Raw genomic sequence first — 16,093 nt, forward strand, 5'->3', positions numbered from 1 at the left:
TTAGATAATATTTATTTTTGTTCAGACCTGACTGGTTTTTTCAGTTAGTCATGTATGCAGGTAGGTAGGTAACAGATGATATGCAAATGTAACTAGGTAACAATTAGGTCTTAACTAATGATACCATCGTGCATGTTAGCTGGCAGTAAACACAGACAAAGCAAAGAAAACTAGTTTTTGCTAAATTATAATCAAAGTTAGCATCCGTTTATGAAAGTACTATATGAACTAAAACACCATGAGCTCTTCACTATCTTCATGTGAATTAGTGAAACTTTCCTCATCATCGTCAGCCCACCCTCATATAGCAACTGTTAGAAAGCATTATATATTTCTCAAATTTCTCTGTCCTGTGCTAACCTCATCCACACAATAATTATGGTCCAGTCAAACACGTGATAAAAGAGATTAAGATGCAAATTGGTTAGGTTCATAACGGCCCTACTTAACTGGTATTCTTATGGAAAAGTCTGCGCTGACCAATTTCGCATTAGCGCGAGCACGAACAGTCGAACACATAACAACAACAACACTATCCAACATGCCTGCGTCCTCATGACTCTGACAAACCAATTATAAACTTTTAAATTGAATAAAGAATGGATGATAATAACCGAAATTATTCATCAGACGCGACGGCCGGAGCGTGATGGCCGCGCCGCCCAGTCATTTGCACATCGCGCACGTTGGCACGCTGTACTTGGTTATTCCCTTAAACCGGATACTGGTACAAGCACATACTCTCTATTACTTATAGCATAAAGCGTAAACTTCAACGTGTAAGTAGAGTGCGTAATATTTTTTTTCGTCGCTCCTTGAACATCATCTCGGTAGCCTGTACCTACATTTATTTTGTTAATACAAAAAGCTTTTGCGTTTTAAAATGATGCGCTAAGCTACCGAACAAGTTTATCGTCTTGAGGTTTTTTTGTATTTGTTTTAGGTATCTACATAGGCAGGGCAGGTTGAGTTGTGTACGGTGTCAGCGGTAAGACATGCAAAATCTGCATTTCGTTTCAGTATAAAGCAAGTTTTTGCGTACTTTATCATCATTAGCTGTAATGGAAAAACGCCCCTCTATCTGGTCTATAGTTTCGGATCATATAAGGTTCATATGCAGTTTCAATCTCTGTTTCTTCTGTCCATGGATTGGCTCCACCTCGGCCATCACGTCACGTCATGGTGGCGATGAGACCCGGAGGATCCATGGGTTGACTCTAGCTTACGATTTCTTTTGTTTCGGAACGCTAGTGAGCTAACTCTTGTTGCATTAATCGACATACCATTGCATGACATCTCTTGAACCTTCAGTTTTTCTAAAGCTAGAGTACTTTACTCAATTAAAACATACAAATTCTGTCTAGAAGATATTTTATTGCAAATTGAAATGGTTGTAGAATAATTGAATACAGTGTATACTTACATACCTCTACTTAGTATAATAAAGCAACAACGTAACATTAGTAATCATAGTTTTACTGCCAATTCATAGTCGGGTATTACCAGTTAATACAATCAGAATAGGATTCCATAATTTGATGAAACACAACATGTTATTATACCTCTTCAGAGGTTGGATGAAAAACGTTTTTCACCGGAACGATTTTTTAACGTTTAAAAGTATGTTACGTATACATTAGATGTAATCAAGAGGGATTCCCTAAAATAGGTCATTGTTCTATGTACTTATTTATAATAATAGTTAAATATAGTAATACAGTAGGTATTGTTCCAGCTGGGGATTACATCCTGCGGTAGTAGCCGTAGCCGGTTCGTCCGGTCGGGTATCTGGAGTTTTGTTCTGAAAAATAATGATGTTGTCTGTTTAGTTCACAAGCTTTGTTTAATGCACGTGTGGTCTTTGACCTTGCAATAATAAGGTATTATAAATAACATTATTTTACTTTGATGATTCCTTTTTCATAGTTTTGTACAGTGTTATGATAAAATATGGCCTAGATGTTGTGGTTTCCACTCAAAACTATGTCCACCATACCATATCTCAACTGCATTACAATATGAAACAGACCATGACAATTTTTCATTTTAAAAAAAAGATAATCATCCACCTAATCAATAATGTTAAGTATAGGTACAGTGAAACCTGGATAAGTGGAAAACCTCTAAGTACTTCTGGTAAGTACTCATGCTGAGGTCACACCACTTTAACACTCAATTCATGGTACAAAGAAAACCTCTATATATCTGGTTTTAGTGGTAATTAAGTAAAACACCAACCTTCTACAACCACTACTGTTGTGCCACCATTGTTGTTAGGATTCCTGTAGTTGTTGTTGTTATTATTGTCTGAAAAATTTTAACAATTAAATTTTGGTAAGTCTGGTATTTCCACTACAGGCTGCAGTGATAAGTAGGTATATATTTTTCAAAATTAATTAACATTTTCCTTCCATTTAAGCGTTATGATTGGCTAATTTCGGTGTGAAATGCGTTAAAGATGGTTTTATAAATATTCAAAATGAGTTGAAATAAAAATAAAACTGATTCACACTTCACACGTTATATTTCAAGCAAATAATTCGAGAATGTGCAACTGCATCTTGTGTTTTGATACAGACCTACATAGTTTCCTTGCAATAACACGTGTGTAGAAGTTACATATAATCTATAATTTAACAGAATCATGGGTTTTTAAAACACTTCTGTTTATATGATGGTATTCTTAGAATTCACCTATTTACGCGCGGTGACTCTTCTCATCACGGATGTTCTTATTAATTTCGAATAAACACGTCGTAAAACTATAACTATGCTAACATTTTCCACATATTTATAATAAATATCAATGTTAGCATATACTCTCTAGCATAGAATAACGTACTGCTGTACTTGTTATTCTATGTCTCTAGGTATTTCCCTAGCTTTTATTTCACGTGGTGGAAACACTATGGCGGGGTCAGCGTCATTATCATTTTTATTTTTGTATAGCAATGTATAGTAATTATTACCAGGTACGTTGACGATGACTGTGTCGTGCTGCTGCCCGTAGCCGTATCGGCCATGCTGCGCTCCTTTCAACTCATGAGCTGAGACTAATGCATGGTCTGAAAAAGGATAAGTTTTCTTTATTTATTTAAGGATTACTTACAGATACACATTAGGTACATTGAAATGGAGCTCAACAATCTTAACAGCAGTGCGATTCTATAAAGCTAATTGTCAAAACTCGATTATGAATCCGGAGTGAGTTTTCAAATTGACACATCGAATTTTGAGATTTTGACAAATAATGTAAGAGATGACATATACACAGTGAAAGGTGAAGGGAGAATGAAGATCGAAGTGAGATGTCTGATTTTACAGAATCGCAATGCAGTAAATAAGGTTATTTGACTATACACTCTCGAGGTATGAAAAAGTTCCAGCGACAAACGGAAAAGGCTACCGTCGGCTAGCGCCGTCTGCAATATTGAAGTAGAATTCACATTTTTAATAGGGAAGTTATTCTTTGCTATAGAATATCGCGAGTGTATGTCCTATTTGTTTATCTAACAACGCAATATTTCATTACACGTAGCATGTAAACCATCCTGTAGGACGGCTGGACGATGCCCACCATCGCTTGGGTGAACGGGGTACCTGGATTTGGGAAGACAACCTGGGTGGTAAATAACTTCGATGTGAGCAAAGACACCATTATCACCACGACAACTGAGGCGGCCGTCGATATACGAAACAGGCTAGCGCATAGGATCGGGGACATGGTTAGAACTAGGGTACGTACGATGGCATCAGTCCTAGTAAACGGCTTTAGAGAACATGTCGGATGCCAACGCCTGATAATTGACGAGGCCCTGATGAACTATTTCGGGGCAATCGTAATTGCCGCCCGCCTGTCCCGTGCCAGTGATATTGCTCTAATCGGAGACATCAACCAGCTACCGTACATAGACAGAGAGAACCTATTCGAACTAAGGTACAGTCGCCCAACACTGGTAGCAAACATCACCCAGGAGCTGTTGTGCTCATACAGAAACCCCATGGATGTTGCATACGCCCTAAGAGAAGTATACTCAGGCATATACGCAGCCACAACGCGTATCCAATCCCTGCAGCTGAAAAGGTTTACAGACGCAGCAATTCCAAAATCCCAAACCAACACTCTATTCCTGACGCATACACAGGAAGAAAAAGAGACCCTGACCAGCCAAGGGTTTGGAGAAGGAACGGGATCACGCGTCTTAACCATACACGAAGCACAGGGATTGACGTACGAATCCGTCATTATCATAAAAACAAAAGATAAAATAAAGTTGCACGATAGCATACCTCACGCAGTAGTGGCGCTGTCGAGGCACACCTCCGCCTGCACCTACTATGCGGATGACACCGAGGACGCTATCGGCAACCTCGCTAAAACGGCAATAACAGCACCGAAGAAACGGATCCTCGAGTACAACCTAAAGATGGCAATAAAAAATCGGGACAAAGAGGTCGTTGCCCAGCAATCAAGGCTTTTGGCAACGCAAAATGGAGCGGAATAGGAGAATTTTGATTTTAATTTTATATTGACGGCCAAACCGTATTGCATGTATTTTATAGTTTTGTTATGTATAGTATATAGCATGTATTGTATAGTTTTGATATGTAGGTATTGTATAGTATATCATGAATTAATATTATCTGTATAAGAACTAACCAATAAAATTAAGATAGTTTTAAGAACACTGTCACACATTAAGGGCCCGTACAGGGTGACGTGCCGCGCCAATTTTGGGTTTTCAATGCTCTTCACACAGCACACGCAGTGACACGCACACATGTAAGTTTGCACAGTGGGTCGATAAACTTTTACTCGCCAACTTTATTGACAATTATGTTCAAGTACATTTTGGGTGATTTTAGGGTAAGTAAGTATAATTCTTACTTACACTGGTAGGCACCAGGAAAGAGTAGAAATTAATAGGGGTGCCACTTTACTCTATACTCGGAACCCGATTAGCTTTCTCAAACAAATGTGGTATTTACTTGTAGAAAGGTAACTACAAGTATTAAAGTGTAGATAATAAGTTTCGGGCATCCTCCAGCCAACTGAACCCCGACGACAAAGCAAAGTAAATACATAGTGTCGCAAAAGGGCTATACTAAGCCAAAAGGGGATGACTCAAGGAGTCATTCTGGACAACTTTTGTTCTACGAGATTTGCAAATTCGCGAAAAAAAATATTCGTTTTCCATGGTAAAAAGACACAGTCATGTCCAACAAAGTTTCTATTTTGATGTAAGAGGTATTGTTAGAAGCGTATTGATGGCGCGATGGTTATAGGCTATGTGACATTCCATTAAAATGTACATAGCGCCCTCTAGAGGACATAACGTGATGATCGAAAAAATAATAATTCAACTTTGCCGTGTAAGGTATCAAATGAAAGGGCTTGATTTTCACATTACAAAAATATGCATATTGAAGGTATTTAAATAACAACACCAAAATTATTGAAATAAAAAATGATCATGAACTACTGACGTAAAATTTCATAAAATAAAAACAACTAAAAAGTTACAAATAAAAAAATACAATTATAAACAAACGAAAAACCCGAATGTACGCTAAAAACATGAAAACAAGTCCCAATGTTAATGGAAAGTATCGCAGGCGGGGAACAACTTGACCGCCACTCAAGGCCGTTTTCTAAGTAACATTCAGCTAAATGGTGAACCCTCTGCTGGTCCCCGCCTACGATACTTTCCATTAACATTGGGACTTGTCAAGAAAACTCAACAGGGGTTTCCATACTAAAGTGAACAGGACTGAAAACCATCACACTTTTTACCTTTAAATTGCGCTAATTTTGTTAGTTTTTCTGTTGAATTTTGTCCACCTTTTCTGATTGTTTTGGCCATATCTTGGTGATACCTAAATCGATTTGATATTGAAATATCTCATTTGAAAGCTTATAAGTTGACAATGTTTTTAAGCTGAAGTGCACAAAAAATTGTTGTATGAAATTCTTTTTTAATTTAACTTATTTCTTTTTAGGTTTTGAATATTTTTAAAAAATGTTTATCTATTTTGAGGTATTGTGTCTAATTTAAGTCAAATAATGCACATTTGATTATTTTAATAAGTTTATTAAGATGTTACTAGTTCAAAACAAACAAAAAAAGTATTGAAATATGGCTAGTTTTTTTATTTTTGGTTTTAAACATGAAATTTTGGCAAAAATTCAAAAAATCTTTAAATATTAAATATCTTAGAAATGGTTAAGTTTCGGATAATGCATTATAGGGTATAATCGACTGGAAATGCCTTCCTCTATCACCTCCTGAAAGGATCAGGTCTACTTACCAATAACCCTGTATACCGCTTTTTCAATACCTTTAAGTACATTTTTTGGTAGCAGCATAATATTTTTACTTAATTTTAGGGTTTCGAACGTCAAAAGAAAAAAAGCAACCGTTATAGGATCTCTTTGTTGTCCGTCTGTCTGACTGACTGTCTGTCACCGCCCTTTTTCTCAGAAACGGGTAAAGATATCAAGCTGATATTTCGCATAGATGGGGAGTACCCCAAAAAAAATATTATGGTACTCCCTGTCCCACACAAGTAAATTGGGGCTTATATTTTTTCTAGTTATTTTAATGTGTATCCTTTTTTTTCTTTGTTGTTTTGTATAAGTATGTGTTTCTTTTCTTTAAATCTGTATTTTTTTTGTTGTTGCTGTCTATGTGTCGAATAAATGTATCTTTATCTTCAAATCACGCCATCTATCGTTTGTTTTTTTTTGAGGCTACTGTCTATAGAAGAAATTCCGTCATTGACAATTTTACGTTACGAATTTATTTTTATTTATTTTATTTTTATTTTTACATTTTCGTGGAGAACCAACAGCATTTTGTTAACTAATAAATTATTATTACTTATGAACACATAACAACTTGATGCCATTAACAGAATGAACTTAGTAAACCCAGTAAACCTAACACATCCAGAGGAAAAACAAAATCTCTTTCTCTCTCTCTGAAAAACATAGGTACTTAATAGCCCAAACTCGATGCTTTTAGCTATTAACATCTTTGAAATAAAATTGAGCCACCACCGTGTTACTGCCCTCATCAGATCCTCACGAGACCATACCTCAACCAGCACCAAGAGACTGTATTTTTGATCCCTAACCTAATGTTCGTGCGTATTGTCATCACTTAGATCCATTCGCTATATTCCTGCTCCTCATCAGACCTTTACGAGACTGTAATATCACGAGAATATTGCACACTATCTAATTTAATTTAATGTATTGAATATACTGGAAGAATTATGCTTCCTCAATTTCAAATCAAATTATGTTGGTGTCATAAAAGTTGAAAAAGTGCAATGACAACCAATGTGCAGTGATTTTGTATCTGTACACGATAAGATCGCGAGCTGTCAGTGCTGCCTAAACCGACGTGACCCTTCTTTGGAGGCCAGCGGCCAACTGAGTCAAACGTCACTTGTGTTTATGATTTTATAACACAGAAAGCCGCCATAGATATATGGATGAAGATTTGAGGGAAAAAAATTGCTCAAGTTTGGGATTAATTTACACAAAATAAGTGTGTGTTTATTAAAAAACAAGGTATTTAGCGCCTAGTCCAAGCCTTTAACTTTATAATATGATAAAAATCATATGAAAATTCTTAATAATTACGACACAGTTGTTACAATACGGGAGTGTGATTGACTGGTTTTTCTTGATATTCTGAAATTAATTTACAGTTATCCATAATCATTTACTTAAATTCGAATGATTCAGCACCTAGCTAGACTCTTCAACTACCTGTGTGATTTTTTTCAAGGCTGTAGAGCATCATTTACTACATAATTCTATGACAATGCCAACCCTCGATTCCCTATTGCAGACCCTTAACACCAGGCAAAACAACAGCGATGACAAAAGGAGTGTGTGGCCACTGACAGGCGTCTGTTAAGTTCTCTGAAGACAGCTGACACTGGCCCTACCCTTCAAATGTTTGTTGCCATTATAATTGTAAGTGTGACTGTGTGAAACAAAGAAAAAAAAAAAAAAAAAAAAAAAACAAGAAATGCACAACTGGGGGTTTTTAGTCGGTTAAAGGCCGACACTACCTGGGTCCCCTTCCCAGGTGTCTGTGTAGATTTTCCTCCAGGAGTGCAAAAAAAAAAAAAATTATTAATAATATATAGGTATATATATATAAAAGATAAAATATATATATTATAAGCTTCCACATTGAGTAGTGAGTAGTTAAAAGATGAAGACAAAAGACAACCAAACTCTCACAATATATTGATCTCTCAAAAAGGCACGGACATAAAGTCTGTGGAGTGATAATAAAATCTTAAAAAAAAAAAAAAAAAAAAAAAACCATCCTGTAGGACAGGCCTTCTCGAAGGCTGGAGGGCTTTTCACATTTATACGTAAATAGATAGATAATTCTTATCAAACAGAAATTAGATGGCACAATAATAATAATTTAATCTCTACATTGATTTAAAAATCACAAAAATTCTGGAATATAGATAGATTTGATGTTTACCTGCAATATGGCTATTCCCCAACTGCCTTTTGAAGCGGAGAACTAAGGTGTGATCATCATCAGACGGCTTCTAAAAGAAGTGATCAATGGTCATAAAGTCAGATGTAAGTAATTAATATAGGTGTCATAGTAGAGTAAGTATACTTAACTTATGCCGAGTTGCAGAAAGGGACTTTAAGCTAATGTCGACATTAAATCTATGTCTGTCTCTTTCTGTCCGTATACTGTCAAAGCAAGGCAACAATACATTTAATGCCGACATTAACTTAAAGATCCTTTCTGCAACTCAGTGTTAGCTATTAAAATTTAGTTTATAATTGGCAGTGGCGTGCTTTGGGAGGCCGACGACGTCCAGCAGTGGACTGCTGATGATGATGAATTAAATGCCAATCTTGATGAGCCATTCGGCGACATTTTAGTGAATAATTTATAACCATAGTCAATGTACTTACGTCCAAGGGAAAACAAGTCAGTTGAACTATCACTGCGAAAATAATAAGAATAATAAAACTTTCACTGTTATGAATAGCTGCCATTTTTTACTTTATTTTCTAAATATTTCAGTACAAAGTAAGATAGAATTGTTCCGGACACTTCGTCAAGGCGCCCTTATATATGGAGGATGCTGAGTAGTTACGTGCACGTTAATTTCAGCAATTATAATTATTATGTTTCATGGTGTGACACTATCATCCCATGGAAACGTACTTATTACGTATGCCTACACTTACCTTCCTTTTAACTACCTAGTACCTATACCTAAGTACATAATAATTGTACAAAGTATATAGGTGTTATACAATGTTGGGAACTAAAATCAATGACTGCTAAACCGATTTCAAAAAACATTAATATACATTGTCAACCATAGTTATCAACTATACGCAGTCGCAATTCACTAATCACAAGAAGAAGTTTTTTTAAAACAATAAAGAAATGTATTTTGTTTCTGGACTCTTTCTTTCTTGGGAAATCTTAAAGACTGTGCCTAGCAGAGCTAGATAATTCTGCCACGCTACTTGTATGTAGTAGTTACATCGATTGGAGATTTAAGTAGGTTCTATGTTCAGGTGGTATCAGAAGTAAGTAATAAACCCACCTTTAGAATACGTATAATAATTATGTTAAACGGTTTTATAAAATAGTGTTTTTTTTGCTACTTAGGACCATTACATAAAGTGTTCTTATAAAAACTTAAAACGATTCAATAAAGAAAATGTACCAATTCAATAATTTAATAGAGTTTTTCAATGTTAATTGGTGAATAAGTACAATTTGTTGAAATCTCATAAAAAGTGAATGAGGTACACGCTGTTGAATTAATAGGGCCATTATTTTATACAACTTGCAAAAATAACCACTATTTAGGTCTAATGTCGATTCTGTACCATTTTAACTCGCAGTACTTTATCTTCTTTTTGTTTCCGATCGGACGAGCGGCCCCGTTTTAGCTTCTGTAACAAACACTCATTTTATTAAAATTCACATATTATTTATTATAAATAAGCATTAGCTATAAAAGTAATATAAGTAGTTGAAGTAAATGCCTGCAGTGGAAAATACAGCCGCAATTATTTTAATGTAGTTAAACCATTTGATTAGAAAGATAATGAAACATAATATTAACTTTATTATTGTTTAGACGGGCGTTAATCTACACGCGTCATTCTGCTTGACTCATTAGATCAAGTTCACTTACTTTGACATAAATAGGCCGGGCCTCGGCGGCGGCGTTCACTTGTTTTTCCTCTCGCACAGTTTGGCCCGCTCGAGCGTTCGTTGACAGGAGCATTAGAAGGGGGAAGTCTTTGGCCCGAGCAGTGGTTGCTTTCTCCCCTGTAGGGGGCGCCAGCACCGGGGCCACTAGCACCACCCCCTCGTCTCTCCGGATAGATGCGAAGCTCCCCGTAACACACAGCAAAACTAAACTCTCAACTATCCACATCGCTGCTGCTTGTCGATAACGTAGAAAATATTGGAGCTATCATATTTATAATATTCTGTTCTCAATAACATCACGATTTGTGAATATGTCGGGCTCAGTGTTCCGGTTTGGATCACGGTGTTGAGTAAAAACAAAGGCAATATGTATGAATTGAATATAGTTCGCGGATGCAACCGTAATAAAAAACTGTGCAAAATTATTACAATCGGCAAAGTTGAAAAAGGCATGTCTGTTGGCTTAGTTTGAAAGAAGGTGAGGTCTGTGCGGAGATTACTGGTTGTATCGGTAGAGAACATCCTAGGAAGGCGCAAGTATGTCGAAAAGATGTCGAGAGTATGTCCAAATAAGTGCTCTATTTATCTGTAATTTTATTTATTGTACGAGTAATAAAATGATTTTAACCTGTACGGAAACTATCAAATATCACAAATAGATATCACCGACCGGTTCATAACTATATTTATATGTATAAATAACGTGTCTTCAATAAATATTCTACCATTAAGCTTGACCTTTGCAGACTTCTGGTCTATAAAGTATTTAACAATAATGTATTGCGATGAGTCATGACTCATGATGCCTCATTTAGAATCAATTCACGAGGTACCCAGGTACTCCATCAGTATTTGACTAAAATAGGCTCTTCTGAGTAAGATTATTTTAAGTTAATAAGAACAACCAGAATTAAGAACAAATCATAGCGGTCGAATTTATTAAAAAGTAATAAGTACATAAAATATAATAATCGTATCACACAGATCACACTTTATAAGTTATACTTAGGTACATTCTACACAATTCATATTTAAGGTAATCGTCCGCCTCGGCATCGTACGCAACGGACGCATCGCATTCAGTATTCTTTGTATAGAAATTCACACAAGTGCGTCCACTTCATCGGCATTGCCGAGTTGCCGACGACGCCCCGTTTACATACATTTATGAAAATCCGTTTGGTCCGATACGTAGACGAGCTTTATAAGCAGCTATTTTATTTCAAAATTAAATCAAGGTACTATCACAATAAAGTTTATAATCAACACAGAGTACACTCTTTCTTCGGTGGTTCCAGGTCTTTTGAAGGTTCAGCTTGTTTACCATTTCTGCCCACATTCTGTTGGACTAGACTTCCAGAGGTTCCTAACCTTCCAGTAATCAGGGTATTGCCATTATTGTAGGCTGCAGCTGTTGTAGCTTCAATCTTTGGCGTGTATCTTGTTGTTGAATACGATTTGTTAATGTCTCCTGCCACGGTCTGTAGCGTCGGTAACGGGAATATTCTGTATCCATGCACTGAACACAACACAAATGCCAGCACCACTAGTACAAGACAGAATTTCATTTTGACGAACGAGTTATAGTAAGACAAGGTATTTTGGCGGTATATCGGATGATAATGAGTGACGACAAGTTTATAAAGGCAGGTTGGGTGCCGAAAACAAGACTGCTATAAAAATCGATCCTGTTTACCCTGAGATCGTCGCGATCCTTTGTGACCAGCGCGCGCCACGCCGCCGCCGCCGCCACGCCGCTGCGGCCATCACCTTTAACTTCCTGTGGAATTCTGGAGACTCGCCACACACGATAGTTCCTGAACTTAATAAACTAGTAAATAGGTAGTTGGTAATTTTCAAAAAGTTGATTCTTTATACAACTATATTCCTGTACCTATGTATAATTATGGTTTGCTTGTAATTAAAACATAGTTGTTGTTTTTCGATCATTCTCTCACTTTTGTTAAATTCATAATAATATCTACCTACATATTATGTAGTGTAGGAATTCCAGGTATTACTATATTTGCTTTAGGTATTATGTAATTTCAAATATATGCGACGTTAGTAATTAAATAATAATATTAATTGTTACAAAGTATTTTTTGAATGTGTCGGGGGTTTTTTAAATTGTAGATATACCTATACTCTTAACCGTAACCTATAACAGAATATTGGAGGCATTTGTATGCAGAATAGAGAACAACATACAGGTATAAGTCCTTAGACTTAGACTCATATGACTTCAAGGTACGGTGGCCGCTTTATTGCCAAATTTTTCACATCACGTAGTAGGAATAGAACGACTTGCCAGATCAGGGATTATATACTCTATGTACGATTCTACTGTAGTATAAATACCTATAATATATTTGTCGGAAATAAACACAGCAGAAGCGTATCAAATTAAACACAGTGATTATCATAATATAATATACTTACATAATTTGCTATTTCAGCAGCAGTCGTAAATCCTAGACAGAGGCTTTAGGGCAGCTTGAAAATATCTGACAGTCGGTTGCCTACTTACATAACGTGACCATTTATTTTTTTTGTCAAAGCGGGACACCTGCGGAATTTCACATCCCTCAAAGATTACAACTAAAGATTATTACTTATCTTCTTATCTTTTCGCTCAGTTTGCTCAGTGCATCAATTGAAAGTTCAATCCCTACGATGAAAGAGTGAAATTTGAAAGACATGCATGAATGGCGAATGAAATTTTTTTTATATTATACCTAAGTACTGACTATGTTTTTATAAATATACCAGACGGGTACACTATATAAATCCGAATGACTTTTTTACGAATATGAAAATAAGATTTTTTTAATTATGAATTTCATAGTTCTAGTAAATTTTAAGTTTCCGAATAACGAAAATTACGAAAAGTTGAAAAACGAAATTTCAAACAACAGATTTATTAGAATGACCAAAGTAAAATTTTCGAATGTTATAATTTTGATGTTTTAAATGTACGATTTTTTATTATATCGAATTGTTTAAATAACGAATCCCGAAGTTTTAATATTCCGAAAACACAAATCCCCGAATGTAACAATTTAACTTTTTTTTTTGCTTCGCTCCGCTCCGCTTTGTTTTTCGACATCTATCTGCACCTAAAAGCTCATCCTCGCTTTGCTCGTCGTCGAACCTATCTTTAGGTTAAGGTCCTAAGGTTTTAAAGGTTAAACACCGTAAAAGTCCGAGCAATTGTTTTGCTTTGTTGTGTAACTTAACAACAAATATTATTTCTATTTGTAGAGATTTCTCTTTTAACAATATTTTTATTCTTTATTTGGAACGCTCCGCTTTTTTTCGATATCTATGTGCATCTAACACGCTCCTCCTCGCTTTGATCGTCGTCTTACCTATCTTTAAGTTTTGGTTCTAAAGTTTTTGAAACGTTCATTTTATCATTGATAAAATCACGAATTATAACATTTTCGTGTTTATAATAAATCTGAATTTTAACAAACGTAAAAACAAACCTTTGTGATTATTATACGAGTATCTATTCGATTTTTATAAATCGATATTTAAAAAATAGTTTTTGCAATATTTTGTAAATTAGGTAAGTCCATATTCGGTGTTTCAAAGTCTGAAAAAAGTTTTTCGGAATTTTTGGGTGTTCTCATACCAGACGCTACAAAATTCTTAAACATCATACTTAGATTTTTTTAATAATTTGAGTAGTTTAATTTAAAGTTCTTATCAATAGTGCATCTTATCTTATTTTCATATTCATAACAAAGTTAATACAGATTACTTTTTTGGAAAACATGTACCTACTGCCACGCATTTCTTCTTTGTTAGGAATCGGTAGGTGAGCGAGATAAATTTATATACTTACGAACGAAGTTACTCGCGGAGTCTCGGTGGAACTCGGACTTATATTACTCCATATAGTCTATGTGAGTAAGTGATAAGAAAAAAAAATAGTTGTCTCAAGTGATTAAAAGAAAGAAAGGAAATATGGGATGAAGTTACAAAATGTAGATAATTTAAATTATCGTTTGGTCAAAGCGGGACATTTTTGCCCTCGCGGGGGACAGCGGGACGGACAGCTCGAAAGCGGGACTGTCCCGCCAAAAGCGGGACGTATGGTCACGTTATACTTACACCAACCCGCACTAGGCCAGCGTGGTGGACTAGGCCTAAAACCCCTCTTTCATTGGAAGGAGACCCGATCCCCAGCAGTGGGGACGTGATGGGTTGTTATGTGATGGCATAATTAATTATTAACAATATGTAAATGGAATTCTATATAGGTACCTACGTTAATCATCGGGATACCCCAGATAATGCGGCTCTCTCATATCGGCTATTAAGATCCTTATTTATAACGAATGTTTTGAATATCATTTTATGGATGTGACGTAATTGTACTTTAGATGAATTTGTGATGATACTAATGACATCATACTGAGTAGTATGATTTAGCATACCGTTTACTGGTCCATACAAAGATTAAGACTATATACCATACATACATGATTAGGTATGTAGTTCAATCATAGGGGTTGAATGTTGCACTTTCCAGAAATAAATAACTCTCCATTGTCGTAACACTTTTATGCTGTGAGATTTTTATGAGATTTTTTAATAATTTTTATTTAACTGAGTTGATACTCTGAAATCATAAATAAATAATACAAAGAAACTCCAATACTCGAGGGGATAAAAGAAAAAAAAGGTGTAAAATAAATATAAAATTAATATTTATACCTAATTTGTTAAAAACATTTTTATATTTTTACATAAAACAAAAAAATAAAATAACTTTAATAACATTATTAATTTATAAAGTTTAACGAACCACGCCCTGTGGACCGTGTAAGCACGTTGAACTCTTTTGTATGGGATCAATGAATCATGCCGATTGTCACAAAGCGCCTGATGTTTACACTAACATTATGTATTAAAACGTTAACATTGCCGGTTGTATGTGCAACTGTGTAGCCTATTATAGAATAAAAACCGACTTCAAAAAACCACTGAAATGTAAGAAATAATTTAAGGTTTACACAAATTCTACTCGTATGTGACAGTACAAATATACCTAAGCAGGAACTGTTCTTTTTTGACGTTGGTGGGTGAATTTCCCGCAGCCAAAAATTGCGTGGCATCAATGAAATCGGTACTAAAAAACCAAGTTATAATTTTCTAATATTTTTTTCCGGTTAAGTGAAATAGTTATCTATGTGTAGCACTAAATATTTTATTAATAGGATTAATGGATATTTTTAAAAAAAATATTAAACCTCCAAATCTTTCATTGCCGTGTCTGTCCCTACGTCACCACGTTTTGTATTATTCTTCATTGATGAAAAAATATTGAGTATTGATAGTTAAACTTAGTTTCATTTGATACATTAATAGTTAAAGTATTGTCACGGAATACATTTATTGAAATATATAAAGAATATAACGAACGGTAAGTGAAAATTCATGTGTCCCAGAACTTCTGTTCATCGCCGTGTCCTAAACATGATCAAGGATATTGTTTTACCAATGAACTTGGGTGCCCCCCTCAGTGCGCTAATCGTTTCTTACAAGTGTCGCCTAACTGCTCGACGTGGAAGGAGGTACATCGGTGCCCGCGTTTTTGCGCTATAGTGAAAATCAGTAAAAATTTTGGGGACTGGACATTTTTTCTTTCATTGCCGTGGATAGATATAACTTCTATAAAATTAAGTTTGTCTTCTAGAGTAAGCATTCAAAAGAAAGCTTTTTGAAAATATTTAACTTATAAAGTGTTTATTTCTTCGAATAGTTAATACTTTTTTAGTTATTTATATTTAATGCCTTGGTTTTCATCGCCATGCTTTCATTTCCGTGGCTTCCGTGGCCAA

General features: G+C 35.4%; 1 protein-coding gene across 2 annotated transcripts; it reads right to left on the reverse strand.

The window, feature by feature from the left end:
- Positions 1–1,354: 1,354 nt before the first annotated feature.
- LOC105391269 lies at positions 1,355–9,423 on the reverse strand. Of its 2 annotated transcripts, none has more exons than XM_038113073.2 (5): positions 8,972–9,423; positions 8,520–8,586; positions 2,970–3,065; positions 2,239–2,307; positions 1,355–1,801 (listed from the first exon to the last, which is right to left on the reverse strand). In XM_038113073.2, exons 1-5 carry the CDS (start codon positions 9,053–9,055, stop codon positions 1,743–1,745), a joined length of 375 nt encoding a protein of 124 aa, XP_037969001.2. In that variant the 5' UTR covers positions 9,056–9,423; the 3' UTR covers positions 1,355–1,742. The 2 variants fall into 2 exon arrangements, with proteins under 2 accessions (XP_037969001.2, XP_037969000.2); XM_038113072.2 differs by having other exon boundaries at positions 8,520–8,589; positions 8,972–9,399.
- Between the last annotated feature and the right edge of the window lie 6,670 nt (positions 9,424–16,093).

The sequence above is a fragment of the Plutella xylostella genome, chromosome 5 (assembly GCF_932276165.1).
Source record: "Plutella xylostella chromosome 5, ilPluXylo3.1, whole genome shotgun sequence".
NCBI lineage: Eukaryota > Metazoa > Arthropoda > Insecta > Lepidoptera > Plutellidae > Plutella > Plutella xylostella.

What these genes read in the sequence shown, in the direction of transcription:
- LOC105391269 (XM_038113072.2), bottom strand. Translation starts at nt 9,055, where the DNA reads ATGGCAGCTATTCATAACAGTGAAAGTTTTATTATTCTTATTATTTTC. An exon ending in GGGGAATAGCCATATTGCAG is followed by an intron (nt 3,066 to 8,519) that starts GTAAACATCAAA and finishes ATCCTTTTTCAG; the next exon opens with ACCATGCATTAGTCTCAGCT. An exon ending in AACAGTAGTGGTTGTAGAAG is followed by an intron (nt 1,802 to 2,238) that starts GTTGGTGTTTTA and finishes ATTATTTTTCAG; the next exon opens with AACAAAACTCCAGATACCCG.